The sequence below is a fragment of the Amphiprion ocellaris genome, chromosome 8 (genome assembly GCF_022539595.1).
Source record: "Amphiprion ocellaris isolate individual 3 ecotype Okinawa chromosome 8, ASM2253959v1, whole genome shotgun sequence".
NCBI classification, from domain to species: Eukaryota; Metazoa; Chordata; class Actinopteri; family Pomacentridae; genus Amphiprion; species Amphiprion ocellaris.
In genome coordinates, this window is record NC_072773.1 from 32698178 (window position 1) to 32718007 (window position 19830).

Consider the following 19830-nt stretch of genomic DNA (forward strand, 5'->3'; position numbering starts at 1 on the left):
TGTAACAGTACACTAAACAATCATGTAAAATGTAATAATTATGATAATGTTAGTGTCTGAAGATAATGTTTCAAAAACGTAACAACAAAATTCCAAACAGTCTGTATAACCAGACATCTCTAGAGGTGAGTGGAATGATCTTTAATGTGCCTCACTTATGAAAAAAGTCTTCAAGTAAAATTCTTCTGCCAAACATCCAGGTTATGCATATAAATTATATAAGTTGCCAATTTGTGGAGATGAGCTGAATATTTCTTTGCGCGCTTTCACTCAAACGAACACTTAATTTGCAGAAATACAGAATAAAAGCCTCTTCTTCATCTTGTCAGCGTCTCAGTCCACATTAAACTCTCCAAAAACACACGTGATGCTTTTCACTGATGGTTCAGACTCAGCCATGACATCTTGCATTCCCCCCTCCTCCTCCCTTTCTTCTTCATCACCACGGTGCACAACATCTCCCTGATCATCCAGCGATGATGCACTGAGGTGACTGTGGAGATGTGAGTGAAAGCGGTGTGTCGTTGCATGTGACAAACAGAGGGAGTGGGGGAGACGGAGGCAGCTGAGCGGTAATTAGTGTTGCCTGTCATCCCAAATCTCCATGGAGATGTGTTCTGTGTGTCATCTACACCTTTGGTACATAATGATGGAGGCGCAGCTGCAACGTTGCACCGCTTTGAACCGGCACAACATCAACCAGCAGACTGCACTTGTGTAGTCTGCTGGTTTGGTCTATAAATAGCCGTACAGTAGATAACACAGGAGCAGCAGCAAACTGAGGAGTTTAATGAAAAAAAAAACTGCATATTTCACAATGCAACCTGTGAATGAACAAGAACATCTGTGAAAACACGTGCCAGTGCCTACAGATGCTGTCAATGCTGAGAAAAGCTGGCTGTACATACTATAGAGATTTTACTAATTCAATTTGTTTCCATACTCATCTTCTGTCTGCTCCGTATAAACACTGCCTGCAGTTCAACTGAGTTGTGCATAAATAATCCCTGAAACTTGTGGTTGTGCAGTTTCTTTTTCTTGTTTTACAGAACCTGGTAAATGCCTGATACATATAGAATAATGATTTTAAACAAAAACAACATGATTTTATTCACTATTTAAAGATAGGATTGTGTTAAGTTGGAAAGACATAAGCAGTTTGAGTACTGTTGTAAATTTGAAATTCTATAAATCTGGTGCTATTATGCACTGCACAAAGAAAGAATGATTTTATTCTACAAGCATTGAAAAATATGGACATGTACAAGTACCTACAGATGTTGTCCATGCTGAGAAAAGGTGGCTCTACATACTATATATATTTTACTACTTATATTTGCTTCTCTGTATAAACACTGCCTGCAGTTCAACCTAGTTCTGCCATGTGATTGTTGTTTGCAGCAGTTGTGCTTTGAAGTTTTTACAGAATCTGTTAAATGCCTGTAGATTCCACACTGTAATCTGTGAATGAATGCCTTAGAACAACTTATCTTCAACACCGGGGGGGAAGAAATGGATTTTATTCGTCTTTCTGCATAGAAACACATGCCTACATGATATAACATCACACACTCGCACACACCCACACACACTCACACAACATCTGACAGTTAAAATCCATCTATACAATCCATAAAGGGGGAATATTAAACCGGTTTACTGTGTCCTTGTCCGTCACATTTGAATATATACAACAAGGGGGGAAAGCAAGAAATGAGGCTAAAAAGGCGGATTATCAAAATAAAAGTCTTTCATTGTTGATTAACAGCTATTTCTCGGTGCATACACGTCATATACAGTGGAGAAAGGATGATCTACAATATCGTACAGTGCTACATACATACAGCTGTGCTTCTACAGAATTAATCTAATGACGATAAAATGAACCTCCCCTTTGTTTATTGAACATAAGGCCACTATGGTAGACCATGAGGAATATATTCTATGAGCAAAAGAAACCCACACTCCTCCTGCTTCTCCCCTCCGATATCCAACAGAAGTGTTAAGGAACAAATCCGATTACATTACTGCACACATTTAAACTCCATTACTCAACATGAGGCACAAGTGGAACTGATGGCGTTGTACTCTGTATTTTTACTAACGTGTACTGAAAATCCACCATGTAATCTAATAGAGTCTACATTTGGTCCTGACTCAACCAGTAATGATGCATCAGTTGTATACAGCTAATGTAATAGACTGACAATACTGCTCCATTGATTTTTTCCCCCTTTCTTCTTTTGTTAAACTCTCTTATTGTACAAGCATTTACAAACAACGTTGGCTGAGCAGAATTTACATCAAAATATCTGCATGTTTCCCTGTGGTCAGTGTTTAAGAAGTAGTGGCACGACAAAAGGCAGAAAAATCGAATGATGAATTTTCAAGTTTTCACGTATTTCATCCTATTTTCACAGTAACAGTTTATGTATATTCACAAGTTTGGGGACACTTATTCTGCAGGATTTATAGACAATAATCCAAATAATGTGTGTTTGGGTTAAAAATTTAGTTTAAAATAACAAACAAGAATCCCACAACAAATGAAATATCTCATGAACAAACATTACGACTCACTTCCAAATGAATCTTAAATCTATTTCTAGAACACTGAATATTTACATCTAAGTCACACTCAAAGTTGACATCTTTATTGAGCGTTTAAGACACAAAACTCAGCTTATCTGCATCATTGGGGCTGTGCAGAAGTAGTTTAATTAGATTTAATTGATCCATCAGATATGAGTTACATGTTGCTCAAACCTGACTGGTGCACTGAAGTATACGATGTCATTGAAACCAGTGGAAAAAAACACAATTTAGAAGAAAACTGTGTCTTTATATGAACATAACAAGGTGCCTTCGGGGCCTCGGAGACAATGATAAATATATGAGCCAGTCGTTAGTAGCACATCATACGGTCCTTGATCATGCAAAACATGCAGAAACGCTTCGTAACATGTAAATGAGTTTACATAAGATGAGTCCGCTATGCAGCTGATTTTCTATCGGAGGGTTTCGGACGGACGAGGCGACAAAAGAAAAAGATCTCATCCTGATTTAAAAGAATCCGGTCTGCAGTTCATTCAGGAAGAAAAAAATGTAACTCGTGCTCTTTCTCCTTTTCATAGCCGATCAGCATCTGGTGAGAGTGGTGACCTCCGGCTGAGCGTAGTTCCCAGTGGCGGCGAGGATGTCTGTGCAGCTCTCTGCTAGGAAACACAAAGGACAGAAACGCAAGGAAACACAGTAAATTATCATGTGAGCAAGAGAACAGACCTGGAGTGTGAAAACCTTCTGAAGCAGTGGAACGTACTGTTCAGGCCTCCAGCTGCAACACTGAATATACGCAGTAAAAAAACGTTTGCTGAAAAACTGACAAACCATGATGGTAAAAATCTGTAAACTCTAAAACAGTTTGATGCAGTTTATATAGCACTGAATCACCGTAAATAGGTTAATAAAGAAAAAAGTGTGTTTTTTAGATTTTTTTTTCTCTTGAAAAAGTACATTTCCCGACTGGCACAGTTTTTAATGGAAAAATGCCGTAATATGTATAACAATACTGTAATTTTTGCATTTAATTCTCGAAAAGAATACAGTTTTTCACAGCTAAATGTACATATTGCTGTGTTGATAACAGAGGCATGCTGTAATATTTATAACAAGTAACATGGCAATTTCTGCATTTACTACATGTAAAAAATAAAAATAAAAAAAACTGTTTATTACCAGTCAAATTGATGTACTTTTGTGTTAAAATGAACATATGCTTTAATACTTATGACAGCTTTAACCACAATTTTTGCTAAAAAAAAAACAACCTATATTTAATGTTAAATACACTAACTGTTGTGCTGATAATGGAAAAATGCTGTAATATTTATAATAAATATACAGTAAAATATGGAATGAAGCGCATTTTTTAACCCTAAAATCAACAATATCAATACATTTCTTTACTGTAAAAGTAGAAAGTGTTTTACTGTAATTTTACGGTATCATGCTGGCAACCACAGCTGCCGGAATTTTGCCGTAAAAACAACAATTTTCTTTTTATTTACAGTGTACTACAGCTAAGAGTTAATCCTTGAGCAGCAGAAGCACTCAATGATTGCAATTATTCACTAAAAACAGCTCTTTATAATGAAAAAATCTTTGAACTCCAGCAGTCAGCAGGAGACTTCGCTTTGGCCGTCCATGTTGTTAATGGAAACCTATTAGTGGCAATCATCCAAAGAAGTCTCTGGGGAATATGGAGGTCCATCGGAAACCTTTCTCCTCCACTCGCCTGCATATCCGCCTGCTGCTTCCTATTGCAGCAGTTGAAGCGTTTGCCGCACCATTATGCACATGACACACACTGCATAGAGCCGCTGGTCGTCACACTGCAGACACCATGCCACTTTGACTTGGACACTGTTAATATTTGTTCATGTATGAATGGTAACAGCACATGCTCATACTATGACAGGCTCCCCGCTGCGACCTCAATCACTTCAACGGGGCAGGCGACCATTTCCTGCCACTGATAACCTTCTGATGGAACGACACAAATGGTTGAAGGATTGTTGGATGTTTTTCAGTCTTTACAAAGTCTGGCTCTGACAAATGGTATAATTTTGTTGAGTTTTAAAAAATATCAAGCTTTTCAGACCCACCTGTCCTTTTTCTCCGTTTCCTGCACTGATGAAACATCCCTCGTACCTTCCACCCTGTAACCCTGGAATTAACCAACACCATCCCCGATGGGCAAATCTCTAAAGAGCAGAGCCACTGAGTCATAATCTATTTCTATCAAACCAGCTCAAAACGGCAGGAATCACAGAGGCAGCTTTCTGCATGCTGTGCAAAAAACAAGGAGCTTTTGATTTTTTTAGATTGTTGGGAAACACTGAAAGTCCACTTGAACCCTTTTTGCAGATAATGTGCGGCTCAAATGTGTTGTGTATGCGTGATATTCCCCTCTAATAGCCCGGGATGTTGTTATGCACATGCTCACCAGATACAGAGTTCAGGATTGAATTACTCCCTCCCTCCTCTCTGCCTCAAAGATTAGTTTTGAGGTGTTCTGGCTTTGCTCAGCTCTCCATTGATTTTGTCTGTGCGATCAGCTCGCATGTAGATCTCATGAGCAGATCATTCGGTATTATTAGAAAGCTCAACATGCAGGACGGTGTCTCTGTGCTTGAGTCTTTCTCATGACAGATTCTGTCTTCTCCTGAGTGCAACAACACATCCAGAAAAACATCTCTTCCTCCTATTTATCTGACAAATACAACCCAGTGTGTTTTGTGCATGTCACAACATGCCATTAACCTGCACCAATTTATGTCACGCAACACATTTAAGGACTGATGAGGCTTTCAGGAAATACGCTCAAATACAATTTCCTTGTAATGGGTTGTTGAAAGAATAAAGAAGGAAAAAAACAGGGGGTATTTGCTCTCACAGGAGCCAAGCTACAGTAAGTGCCCCATTTATGTGTTGTTTTTTTCCTCAACAGTGATGTGCAAATGAGCTCTGCTAGTGAAATGCTTCTCGGGGCGAAAGTGCAGCTTTGCAGGAAAACACCTTCAGTGTCGCTGGGCTGTTTGCAGACCAGAGCCAGGATGTCGACTGGGTGGGATTTGTGCTCCAGGATGTCAGGAATGAATCCACGGCTGCCAAATATAGAGCCTCTTCTCACAAGGGGCTTCTGGGTACTTTGGGAAGCTCAGATGTGGGATCCAGCTGCCATTCAAGCAGAGAGAGAGACGGCAGGCTGATGGCAATTTGAGAGAATTGTAGGAGACTAATGGAATATTGCTGTTGCATGATTAAAATCTGCTGCTTAACCCTCCTGTTGTCCTCATTAATGGGCATCAAAAAATATTGTTTCCTTGTCTGAAAAAAAATCCAAAAATTCAGCAAAAAAATTCCCCAAATTTTTGAAAATTAGCAAAACCTTCAGGAAGAAAATTCCAATAATTCCTTAAAAGTTTCCCTTTAAAAATTTTACTGGCAAGAACATTCTTGTAAATATTTTCAAAAAATGAGTAAAAATCTTCCAAAAAAATCCTAAAAATATCTAAAATGATTACATATATATCAGTAAAACTTCTAATATTTTCTTTAAAAACATTCACATTAAAAATCAACCAAAATCCAACAAAATTTGCTGGATTTTGGTTGTTTTTTTTGTGAATTTTCCTAAAGAAACATTTTTAACACTTCTTTTTTTCCATCAAAAAATGTTCAAAGATTTCCCAAAAATGTTGAAAATGTGGACATCAGAAGTTTCACTGTGAAAATATATATTTTTTTCCCCCTTTTTCAAACTGTAACACGGCTCAATTTTGACCCGCAGAACGACACAAGGGTTAAATCTGTAATCCTGTCTATGTCTCAAGATGAATGAATCCAACTTAACCAACTATTTGGGGCTTTAACTTACATATTTAGACAAAAGACGTTGTTCCGTGTTACTACTAACTGAAGCACTATGCAAAGAAAGCTTTTTCACTCAGACAGACAGATGATGCAATTAGTGCTACAAAGCTCCTCCATTGATTTCCTATTGATCTGAGTAGTAAATAATGACAGAAAACTGCCTTTAGTCACTTGTAGGTGTCAGGAGAGATGAGACGTTTTCCAGCAAACACCAGTTGAACGGTGGTGTTGTGTGGTCAAACAGCAGAAACTATGACAGGAACAGAAAATTGAAATTATGAGAAAAATAGAACTTTTTAATAGATGTGTGAAGATATTTAGAATACAGATGTGTCTTTTTCTCCTTCGATGGACGATGAGGAAGGTTTTTGTTGTGATCATGCAGCTGCATAGTGTTGGTCTTTCCACACAAACTAATGGTCAGAGTTTGGATGAGTTTGTTTTAAAAGCTGTCTTGTATTTTAGGGTGTGGGTTCTTAGAAAAAGTGCTTTAGAGCCTCTGTTTGAGCAGCATCCCAGCAGCAGCTCATCCATTTAAACTGGAGCAGATAAAAAGTCTTGTTAAATTGTTAGATGATCTAAAAGCAGCTGCATTTGTAATGATCACCATTTTCTGTTTTATTCATTTTTCTAACATTTTGTTGCATGTCAGTATTGACTCCTTATTTTTCTATAAAAATAACTGCATATTGCTTGCACTATGAGGCTTGTGAGTGTTGTGAATATCTGTGTTTCCTTTAGTGCAAGGATCCTGTTAAAGCTTTGATATCTTTTAACGGAGCCAGAAACTGTAAAAATAGAGAGAATTGTCTGATTCTGAACTTCCCCGTGGTTCTTAAACTACTCATTTATTTAACTACTGTTTATACCAATTACAAGCATGAGCTGAGCTTTGTGCTTGCTTGGCTTATCACAAAGATTGGAATCAGCAGGAAACAGACACTCCAGCTTTGTGCAGAGGTAGCCGAAAAAAACTCCACTAAAAATCATCTTTAAAGCTCATAACACAAGATTTTTATCTATTTCATATTTACACTACACCTGCAGCAGCGATATTATCCTGTATTTGGATATTTTACATAATTTATTATTAAATATGGTTTCTATAATCATTGAAATAACCAACAATATATAACAACAGGTGTCCCAAATAATGAAGAAAACATATTTCACTGTTGTATTGAAGGTTGCTGCAGGTAAATAAGTTATCATCAGGGATTAAGGGTGGACTTTTTTTTGCATTTTTTGCAGATTTGCTCTGGATATTAATTAGTTGTGGTTTGTGTTGAAACATTTTCTTCTCTGCATCTATATGAAAACAGCACAAGCATGACTAGAAGTAGCAAGAACTAAAAATGTTGTCTGTGTAGCATGTTTATGTGACAATGCCATAAATCCTGAAAAATTTGTCTATTTTACAAAAATAAAAAATATGTACATGCACAGCATTTTCCAAGTCCCTATAGGTGTTACATACACTGGAAAAAGCAGTGGCTCTACATACTATATATGCATCTATGTATTTCACTACTTAGATCTTTAATCTCCTGTTTGCTGTGTGAAAACACCGCCTGCAGTTCAACCCAGTTCTGTCCAAAAAAATACCAGAATTTTTGTCATGTGACTGTTGTGACATGTGTGTGCCAGGATGTGAAATTAACTTTTAAATCCACTGACAGATATGTCCAAATATGATTCATTCAACAGTAAATGATCATTCAGGCATTTTAAGCCACAACAATCTTCCTGGAGGGACTGTTTATTTTGATGAAATATCAAACTGTTAAGCTCAGATTGTGTTAAGTTTTCTGATGGAAAAATTCCAACAATTATTCTGTTGTGATTAATGGTGTAATCTTGCCAATTTGTAAAATAACCTGTCTTTCAAACCCACCGGCGTGTTTCAGGGTTCAGGGGGTTAATTCATTCTAAAAAAGCAATGAATAAAAGTGACAAGTTGCAGACTATAAGCCAGATAATTACGTGGTTTTCTGAGACCGCCTTCGTGTTTCTTCTCCTAGCTAAACTGCAGCAGCTTACCAGTGTGGATGTTGGGGTCTCCAGAGGTTAGCAGGAAGCAGGTGCCCTCTTTCTTATTCTTGTCTCGCCCTCTGGAGCACCGCAAGGACCACTTTTCACTGGGGGACAGCGGCTGGGTCAAGCTGCAGCCTTCCTCCTCTGAAAGGGCCACATTTGCATCTCCGTTCTGTTTGGAGTCTGACAGGAAGACAAAAACACATGGCCACATAAATGCCAAAGCTTTTACTGAGACTCCCCCGAGGGCCAAGGAAAAGGCAGAGGTATATTGCATAAAATCTGTATTTTTCTGTGATGAAATCCAATTTGACAGAGATGTTATGAAGAGTAATTTGATCGCTGTGTGTTACTGTCTTTATGATTAAGCCCAGTTGCTCTATCAGGCAAACTCTGAAAAATGCCTCAGAAAGTACAAGACTGGAAACATGGTGGCTCCAGACCACTCAAATATTTATCATGTGGGTTCTATAGGATGAATCGTATTAAATCCCATTAAAACGGGATAAACAGGCTATTGTTTGTAAATTAAAAACCCAACGAATAATACAGTTAGGAGCAGTAACAGTGTAAAATGGCTCCACAAATTTCCAAAACGTTTCTAAATAAATAAATCCAAACTCATCCGTAACGGCATGTACGCAACTGCAGATGTGTAGCTTTGGTTTAATTCACACTGGTTTGCAGTTTCCCCTTTAAGATTTCCTCCAACGCAATGAAAGTGAATGGATATTTTATTAGTTCCGGTGACAAAATTTACAGAAAATTTGTAATTCATTCAACATTGTCTTTCTGGAATTTAAAAATCTCTTTTCAGAAACAATGTTCTCACTGCTTTCTATAGAATATTTGGCATCAAGCCTCTACATATGTGTCTGTGTGGAATATTTTGAGTAAGTAGGACATGTTTGTTATGTAAATTTTCAGTAGTTCTTCAGTGCTGTGAATGCCACCAGTAAACCTCCATTCATCTCCACTGTTTTGGACTCGTAGCAGAAAACTGAGCAAATAAAACTCAACCACCTGCTTCTGTAATTTGAAGTGACCCAAATCACTGGTACCTGAGCGGTTCCTGCTGATGCTCTCCTCAGCGGCCAGAGGAAACGTGTCGCTCTGCGTGCTGTCTCTGTGGGAGTTCGTCTCTGACTTCCCAAACGAGATGGAGTCAGTCGGAGCGTCCGGGTTCGGGTTGTGCTTCTTCTTCTTCTTTGGCAGCTTCTGTTTGGCCATCGCCAGCGAATAGTACATCCCAAAGTTATTGACGATGACGGGAACGGGCATGGCGATGGTGAGCACGCCGGCCAGCGCACACAAAGCCCCCACCATCATTCCCAGCCACGTCTGAGGATACATGTCTCCGTACCCCAGGGTCGTCATGGTGACCACGGCCCACCAGAAGCTGATGGGGATGTTCTTGAAGTGTGTGTGGTTGGAGCCGGTGGGGTCGTCGGGTTTGGCTCCGATTCGCTCGGCGTAGTAAATCATGGTGGCGAAGATAAGAACGCCCAAAGCCAAGAAGATGATGAGGAGGAGGAACTCATTGACGCTGGCCCTCAGAGTGTGACCCAGAACACGAAGGCCGACGAAATGTCGCGTCAGTTTGAAGATCCGGAGGATCCGGACAAACCGTACCACACGGAGGAAGCCCAGCACGTCGCTGGCAGCTTTGGATGAAAGTCCTCGCAGGCCCATCTCCAGGTAGAACGGCAGAATGGCCACAAAGTCAATGATGTTGAGCGTGTTCTTAATGAAGACGACTTTGTCTGGGCAACAGATGATTCGCACCAGGAATTCAAACGTGAACCAGATGACACAGATGCCTTCCACCAGCGTGAGGACTGGTTTGGTCACCATCTCCCTCCTCTCCACCTCTTCGGTGACGTTGCCCTTGACAACCAGCTCCGTCCGGGTCTGCAGTTCGTTGAAGGCTTCGTGTGTCTCCAGGCAGAAGGTGGTGATGGACACCAGGATGAAGAAGAGAGAGGCCAATGCGACTCCCTGGACGAGGCAGAAAATCATAGTTTATCAGTACAATGTTATGTCTTTCAACCATTAATTAGCAGTCAACACTGAGGTTACCACATTTTCAGACATGGAAAAGCTTCTATTAAAACCTTTGTTTGCATGAAGTGTTCCTCCTGTAAACCAGTTTTACCCCCAAGCCATGCAGTATGTAATTATATTATAAGACTTCTTTTTATCTTCAAACAGTACCATCAGTACGGATATGGATATGCCAATCAGCTCTTTAACGTGGAATATTCTGAAGGATTTTTTTTCTCGGGGAGGCAGAGTGTGTCAGTTGATTGACAATAAGCAAAAACTAAAATTACTGAATGAACAAACTGATAGTGGAAAAACAACAAAGACTCAAAGAAATATTATTTCAAAGTAACAGTTTAAGTTTATTGTGACTGATCATTGCAATGTTAGTTTGCATGTTGAAGAATTAAATGTCACAAAGGGAACAACATGCATGTGGATATCTCTAAAACAGCCAAATGCTTGTTCTACCACCACTGTGTCTCCTCACATGACATGCCAGGAAATAATTTGTCCACAACTGCTCTAGTTTGAAGTGGGACAAGTTTGTTATTTATTATTTTAAAGAGCAGAAGACAGGATTCTCAGAGAAAAACACACCAATTTGAAACCAATTACTCCCGTGAGCACAGAGACTGAATCCTGCTGAGAGAGAACGTGATTCCATTAACATAGGACTCTGCCAGGCACAGACAGCAGGGGGCGCTCACACTGTGACTTACGAAACCAGCATAGAGCTACCATGTAGACTGACTTAGAAATATATTAGAAAGAAGATAAATAGTCTAATGATGGAGATAAAATGAGGCGAGACTCTGGACAAATTTCCCCTGTTGCGGTTCAGTGAGTGAAACATGACTTCTGCTGTAAGTGTTCACTTTTGTACAAACACAACAAGATCTAACAGTGTTCTAATATTTGTGCTGAAAATAAAAAACCCGAACAAAAGGCAGCAGAGGGTCAAAGAACTTCTACAATTCCCAAGGGGAAACTGAACGTTGCGGCTGCATCACCTGATCCAGAACAATAGCAGTGCCTGCCGGTGTTTGTGCTATCGCTGTGTGCTTACTCATAGATGATCTGTCATTAGTGTTTACTGAACCCTGGACAAATTGTAATGCCTCTCCAACCTTTCTAATCTCCCAGCTGGATAAATATGTACCTGTAACTTGCATGCACTTAGCCATTTTCTCTCAATCTAACATATGAATCAGCTTCATAGTCTTTGGACCAGTGATTACAAAAAACAAATAAAGAATGTAAACCTCAATAGGGGACACTAATTCACATCGGAACAAACAACATGAAATACAAACTGCACAGGTAATAGAGTATAGTGGTTTAGCAAAATAGCAAACTAAATGCAATTCATGTTTAAACACTGAGTAAACACTGAGATAGTGGACACTTGTGAAAAAACTCCATGTCTGTTCATATCACCGTAGTGCAACAGACGAGGCGCAGATGTGAACCATGACAACCTTCGTCAGCTTCGTGTCTACGGATCTCTGAGGTGCTCACGGCTCTGATCCCCTGAGAAGATGAAGACCAGAGGGAGAATGGTGAAGCCTCAAATCTGCCTCAAGAGCAGCTCAGAGGGAGGCGTTACAGGGTGTATCACAACAAGACAAACACTAAATAAAAAAAGTTCTTGTCCTCATTAGAGTGAGTCAGAGGAGAATGAGTGTTCTTGGATCATTTTCAACATAGTCTCCTTTAACTTCAATACACTTTCCACTGCTGTTAAAGCTTCGCTATCCCTTCCAGAAGGAGGACACATCTTCAGCCTCCTGATTCTACTCAAAAGCAACCAAACAAGTGGGTTTTCAGTTTGGGAAACAAACAAGTCAAACTGTGAGTAAGGTGCATGAATAAACAGTTCAAAGCCACATTTGGCTGCTTGTGCCACCTGATTCTGTATAGATGGATTCGTCGTCTTGGAGCAACAGCAACCAACATGAAGCTTTGCTCTCCTTATTTCTTTGATTGCTTCAAACATTTGAGTTTTTGTGGTCAATGATAAAAGGCTTTATAGTAAACAGTTATGCCCCAAAATTAGAGCTATGCCCCTTGTTTCTGGGTGAGACCAAGAACTTTTTGAAGTAGCCGTATATATAGAAGATAACTGGTTTCAACTGCCATCCACTGCCATACTTCAGCTGTAGGTGAATGATGATTAATCCAAGATATGTACCGACACACCCAACATCCAACTTACATGGCTAATTGCCTATTAACAAACCTAAACTCACGTGTCTTGGGGTGTGACTGCAGGAGAACCAGCTCCTTAGGACAAGACTCAGCAGCCCATCTGCATCTAACAGACACAGGACACTAATTTGGGGACAGTCATTTTCACATTCTGGACAGATGGTTTAGGAGAGGAGTGAAGGAATCCATCTATATTAAACTGAAACAGCTATCTGAAAAAACAGAAGGAGGAGGTCTACAACACTACTTATCAGGTACTTCTAATGCAGGCTTGATGCATCTGGTAGGTTCATAACCATTCACACCTCGCCATGTGAGTTGGCGGTTACATTATAAATCTCCCATCAGTGGTTAGAACTGAAGAAACGTCTTGGATGAACTTGAAATGTTTTCAAGAACCAAAAACAGAAGTTCGGTTGCCTTTTTTCTGAAGCTCTTAGGATCACCAGGACCTAGATGACTGAGAATCTATAGTCCTGCTGTAGATAGTAATGTTCTACCTCAGTGGCATTAAACGTGCTCTTTCATTCACTCATACATGCATTTTTACACCAATGGCTGCCAATGGGAGCAAGTTTGGGTTCAGTGTCTTGCTCAAGGACGCTTTAGCACATGGAGGTCTGAGGATCAAACCACCAACCCTGCAGTCAATGGACAACTCACTCTTCTACCGGAGTCACAGCAGCCATGAACACGATGAATACAAAACCAAAGCATGTGGATTAGAATTCGATTTAGTCCATTTCAGAGGCTGAGGACTGTAACCATGCCAAAGTATTTTATCACTTCCTTCGAGCATCAACAAAATCGAGATTTTTCACTTTTGGACTTGAAGCAGTGAATGCATCTGCTAGTATCTTTTATTCAGTGTGTGTTTTTATGAAAACTTTTATTTAGAGAACATTAACTTACCACTATTTCTGTATCCAGCACACACATACATTCATACAGATACAAAATATGTTTCAACTGTGTCCTCTCTTCCATGATTTCCTGTTGGAGAACGATCCAGACAAATGACCAGACACAGAGTCACCGGCAGATAATTAAGGTGGTCTCCACCAAACGACACCGTCTGGCCTCACCGGCAGCACCTCAATTTCCAAAGTCAATTAATAAAAATAACCCCAGTATTTTATCAAACCCCTCCAGGCTTTAAAGTCTACCACTGGGTTCTGCTCATGCTCCACAATATCCTGAATAACAACCTGAATGGAGCTTGGTGTAAACATCAGAGGAAAGCTGCGGCAGAAGGATCTTGCAAGAGCTGATTCATAGTCAATAATCAATGTGTCAATGCAAGTTCATGAATAAAAAAGGGTAAAAATGTCTGATACCACTGTCATTATGTATTGAGACCAACACCAGCTTCTCTGGCTGAAAAATAACCAACTTTTTACACATTTAATGGAGCTAAAAGTAGCGAAATGTACACATAACTTGCAGATTTTCCCATTTTCACTGCCAGATTTGTTGGGAAGAGTGTAGGCATGTGCTAGCTATGTGACACAACACTTCTATATATCCGCCAGCAGGAAGCTGCATGTAGAGGATGTAACATGTTGGGTGTTTGTGCCATCTTCCTAGTTCCACATCTCACCCTGCAACCAACCAGTACATTCAACTCTCTGCTTTCCACCTCTGAACAAACACATTTGAAGGAATGAAACTGGAGTTACCTCTAATAAGCCTCTGTGATGGGGCTGAAAATTTACTTCTGGACCACATGTATGCTTTGTAATTACATCTGTTAGGGTGTTCTTTGGTGTCTGGAACTATGACGTTGGCAGCAGTCTTTGGTTCCTGTGGGATATGGGGTGGGGCCTCTGTGGATTAGGCTGGCTTTGGTGCATCCAGTGCTTAATCAGATTGAAATATGAGGAGACTGTAGACTAAGTCAACACACTGGGCTCTTTGTCGTGTTCCTCGAGCTGTGTGATGACTACTAAGGTCATCTTGAGGGTGGCTCTAATAAGCTATTTCTGTTGGTTCTGTAAGTTGCTGCTTAATGTAATAAGTAGCACTTGTGGTGCCCAGTGTGTTCCCAGGTTGCTTAAATGCTAGTCAAATTTTTCATTGAAATTAATCGCATGATGTTCTACGATTAATCGCATGGTGTTCTGTGATTAATCGCATTTTATACATAAAATTAAATAATGGATTTAAAAGTAGTGCATTCCACACTTTTATTTATAAAGTACTGCTATATGAACAAAAATACAATCACATTTGGTTTGCAAACACTTTAAACAAATAAGGTGCTTTTTAACAGCAGTCTTCCTTTTGCACAGTAGCAGTTAACATATTTCTTATAAATCTCAACTTAAACATTAATGTAATCAAATCAAATAAAACCAAAGCTATTTGCCACTGCAAGGGCATTAACGTTTTATTTGGTTTGTTGTAGAAAAAACTGTTACCCTCAGAGTCCAGAGGCATGATTATAACATTATAACAGGAACCTTCCCAGCAACAGCAACTTAACATTTATAAATCTGTATTCTTATTTTTCTCTGAACAGGTACCAGTCACTAAATCCAACAACATCCTCCTCCTACGTTCATCCCCCTTTTTCCTCTCACCCATTCATCCATCCTCAACATCCAATACTTCCTCATTTCACGAAACCTTTAATCACACATTGTTAGTGTAATCTGGTGAAGAGCAGAAGGTCATTATTTCTAATGAGGAAGCTGCACTCTCTAGGGCAGCTGTGAGAGCCATAATGGAATAGATTTTCCACTCTTTCGTGCCACAAAAGTTCAATTAAACTAAACTTTGACAAAAACCTCTAATACCAGGGGGACTTCAGCTGTGAGCGAAGGAAAGTTATGACCATGATCATATTACAGCAGAGGAAAAATGGCGGAAAAGTTTGTTGTCAATCCTGCATACATTTAACACACAGAGAGGAAAAAGTCCTACAAGTAGTTGGAGGAAACAAACTGAACTTCAGCTCCTGTTAAGATCTTGTGTGAAATAAAACCCAGTTTGCATCCATTACTGGTGAACCGTTCATGCCTGTTTTTATCGCAGTATAATTCTATTATTATGGACTTCATTTCAGCATGTCGCCTAATAGATTTGAAGTTGCCGAACAAAGGAAATGTGATTTTGCCTCACAAACTGTGTCTTTTGCTCTCTTAGAGGCTTTTGGAATAGTATTAGTCCTGAAATGTGTAAAAAGTCTTCCCCAAATCACCTAACTGAACTCGCGGTATTTGTGGGTGCACATTCAGACCTAAAGTCAACACATTCAGATTAATGGAAAGCAGTACAAGTTTAACAGGGACTTATGGTTTAATATCAGTCAAATATTATGTACTCAAACACCTACTTACAATCAACTCATTCCAAGTGAGATGCAACATCCTGGTCAGTATAAATAAACATCTTCTTGCAGCTGAACAAATCATCACACCTTTTTGACGTTGACAAAATCACACCACCAGGAGAAGCCTCTTGTACATTGTTCTGCTAAAACAACAGACCAGCAGCCATTAAATAGAAACTGATGCTGTTCAGAAGCTCGTGATTATCCTCACAGGCCCCGACAGCGTTCAGTTTACGGAAACGTCAAACGGTTTATCCCAGAACTAAACAGAGCCGGTATCTGCAGCCGGAGGCATCTCTGCAGGGAAGGTGCTGCGATATACAAGGACGATTTAATCAACTCATAAAATTCTCAACTCTAACGTCTGAACAGTAACACAACACAGCCTGACCTCACACCTGAGCATCTGTAGCTACCTGCACGACTGCCTCCTCTGCTGTGTGGCTGTTTTGCATTTTCATTATTTGCGTGCATCCGTTTCCGTGACTCTCTGTCTAGGTCATTAAATCTCACCGTATTTAAATGTGTCTGTATGGCTTATTTAAGGACGGACAAAAAGGGATACCACAATATCATGTTTACAGCTCGGTAGTGGAAACTCTAAACACAGCCAGTGTCGGAATGATTGCCACAAAGTCTCTTGTGTTTCCATATTGGTCTGCTGAGCCTGCTGATGTTACATAAGCAGGAATCATTATGAATCCATGTAACCAGTAACAGAGAGCTTTGGATTTTCATTTTCTGGAAGGTTACGCTGACACAAACTCTACACATTTAACATTATTTAAATTTCTTATTTGTTTTCTGTGTATCTTTTCTAGTTATTTATGTACAATTCTGAGCTACATCTGTGGTCAGTTTTATTGTGCTGGGGGCAAATGAAGTTTTCCTTAGAGTATATCTGCAGTGTGTTATTGCTTTAGTAATTCAGCGTTTCTGTTTAATGTCACTTTTCAGTGATTTTGGTTCAACAGCTATGGTTCCTAATTAACCCGACGATCAGACTGAGCTGCTAAAACGCTTCACTTTATAATTCTCTTTAAGCTGCTGCACAAATCAGAGATGTAAGCGGCAGCGATTGTCATGAAGACAGCTGAGCCATTTTCATCTACTGCTGAAGATCATGAGGTCTGACTGAAAGCTCTGGGAGATGATACAGGTGATAAAAAGGCTCCGCTTCAAGAGCAACTTGCACATTCATGTATTAGTAATACTAGTATTACACTCACAAAGACCATTTCAGTGTGTTATTATTATTATTATACTTAAACCTACTTTGTAGACTTGCTACTTTCACTTTAAAAGACTCCACATATTTAGTGATTAGCCGATATGACATTTGCAGACTCAGAATGGACAGGATTTTAAGATAGGTATTTGAATCAGTGCAGCAAAACTTGGGATTTGTGTTTTTTATTCCATGTGTTTATTACATTCCATCTATATTGTCTACAATTAGGGATGTCCGACATTGGCTTTTATTGCCAATAACCGATATGCCGATATTGTCCAACTCTCAATTTCTGATTCCGATATCAATCGATACCGATATATGTGGGTTATTTAACTAATTTTAGGTAACATCACACATGTCCTGTCATGGAATTAACACATCATGCCTAATTTTATTATGATGCCTCATTGGACGCGCTTTTAAATGAAACCAGGCTTTCCAAATATAAACATTGTCTGTGCAAAATAAGAAAACTACTTCAAGTTATGGAAAAAATGCCTTTTTTTAAAAATTGTCTTGACAACAGTTCACACTCTCCCTCCCTCTATGAGTCTATTACAATGTGGCAGCTATACTGTACAGTTGTGAAAACTGCACATTTCCTTGAGCAACAAATAATGCTCCAGGCTTGAGGTGAAGTGCAAAAAAAGGAAACATTTTAAAGTGCATAAATATAAGCAGACTGCGTCCTTAGCCCATTACTTGGGCTAAAACACTGATTGAAATTATCAGCTGGGCTCAATCAGCCCTGCTCCACATGAGCAACGACAAAAACATGCAATATTACGGTAGTGTGCAATAAAAACAAGGACGGCACAAAGTTTCAGTCCAGAGCTGCCAGAATAGTAAACAAAGTCCTCCTTTAGTCTAAGTCCAGTGAACGAGGCTAAAAGACTGACTGGCCTTCGTAACGGGCCATAACTTAGCTGACACAATCATTAAAATCATAAACTGGGCTCAATCCACCCTGCTCTTTTGTATGAGCAACAAAAATGTGCAACTAAAAACACTTGTTTACACAATGGCTGATCTGCAAGAATCAAATAATCTTGTTTATTTTAAATATATTAAATCTAAATCGTTGTTTTTTAATTTTGCAACAGAGCAAATACCAACTGTTCAGCTTAGAAATAATGAAATTAGTAAGAGGCGATACAATTTTGAAAGATGTAAAATGGCATTTAAATGATGTTTCACAGGGGTGCACTCACGTCTGTTTATCCTGTCTGTAATACTGACTGATGCCAAACAGACATCAATCCAAGGTCATCAGGTGTCAGCGTGCAAACAGAGCAGAGGTCCCTGGAGGCGACAGCAGTCTGGTCCCAGCTGTGACAGTCAGAGCAGCAGGGAGTGAAGCCGGACGTTCAACAGGCAGCAGGCTGTGCAGCAGTGTGCAGCAGCTGGGGAGTCCCATCACCGTCATATCCTCCAGCTGTTGAGCATCACGCTCTGTTACTAAAACGGACACGCGAGAACCAACGACGACGAGCCTCCTGAACAGTCAGCAGCTGCACGGCCAATGAGAGCAGCACCTGATGATGTTTTCTTAGAATTCATGTCACACCGACTCACATCTGAAAGTCGGTACACCTGAGGACGGAGGATTAATCTCCACTATTCAGCCTGTCAGCTGTGGTTCTCCTGGGCAGGAAGTGCTTCATCATGACACATTGATGGATTCATAGAACCACAAATATGAGAAAAATTAACAGTAGAGATCATCTGTGTAAAGACAAAACATAAGAAACAGCACTATCTTTTTATTCTCGGCTACTTTGGGGCGTTATGTAATTTTCAGCTGTAATCAGTCTTCATGTCTGATCAGGTGTGAGGAGCCTCCTCCACAGAGTTAATGAGCAGGTGGTGGAGGAGGAAGTAGAAGAAGTGTACAATAGCAATTCCTAAGACTTGAATGGTCGCTGCTACATCATCGTAGACCTCCAGAAACATCCCAGTAGGAGTCACAAGGAGTCAACAACCACCAAAAACCATTCAGCACTTTTAGATCTCTCTTAGTACCCTCTGAAGAAAAGACGCCCGTGACCAAAACTGGAGTAATGAAGAACCCTGAACAAGAGACTCAGTGAGCCCCTGAGACAGCTAATAACAGTCTTACATGGTCAGAGCATTCTGGGTAGACGTCAGCAAAAAGTATTTGTGAAAGCATCTGAGCGAGAAACAAGCTGTGCAGTAGCTGAATCTGTCCTTGTTTTTGTTCACCGACAAGTAGTTTAGACATTTGATGAAAGTTTCACAATGCATTGAACCTCGACACACCGCATCGAATTTGCATAAAGTAGAATTCCAGTGTACTTTATGCAAATGAGCTGTGTCAGCTTGAAACGCACTGCAACCGGACCAGCATGCCACGTGGTGCATTTTACATGACAATGAATGGGATGCGGGAAATTGCCGGATCTAACAGACACACACCTTAAGTCACGGCTGCAGCCACGATGTCCCCTCAAAATACTGATGGGAAACTGTTTCGGTGGTACATTTGCATGCAGGGAGGTGGAAACTGTTATTAAAATGG

At 39.9% G+C, this 19830-nt stretch overlaps 1 protein-coding gene across 2 annotated transcripts in view; it reads right to left on the reverse strand.

Annotated features, from left to right (window-relative positions):
• Positions 1 to 1503: 1503 nt before the first annotated feature.
• Positions 1504 to 19830, reverse strand: part of kcnc4 (potassium voltage-gated channel, Shaw-related subfamily, member 4) — a 28766-nt gene continuing 10439 nt past the window's right edge. The window contains exons 2-4 of one of the 2 annotated variants that reach the window (XM_023289725.3): positions 9531 to 10467; positions 8476 to 8652; positions 1504 to 3212 (exon numbers count right to left, since the gene is read on the reverse strand). In XM_023289725.3, the coding sequence (XP_023145493.1) occupies positions 3139 to 3212; positions 8476 to 8652; positions 9531 to 10467 (1188 nt within the window). In that variant the 3' untranslated portion in view covers positions 1504 to 3138. Of the gene's footprint in view, positions 3216 to 8475; positions 8653 to 9530; positions 10468 to 19830 lie in introns of both variants that reach the window. The other variant, XM_023289724.3, reaches the window with a different exon arrangement.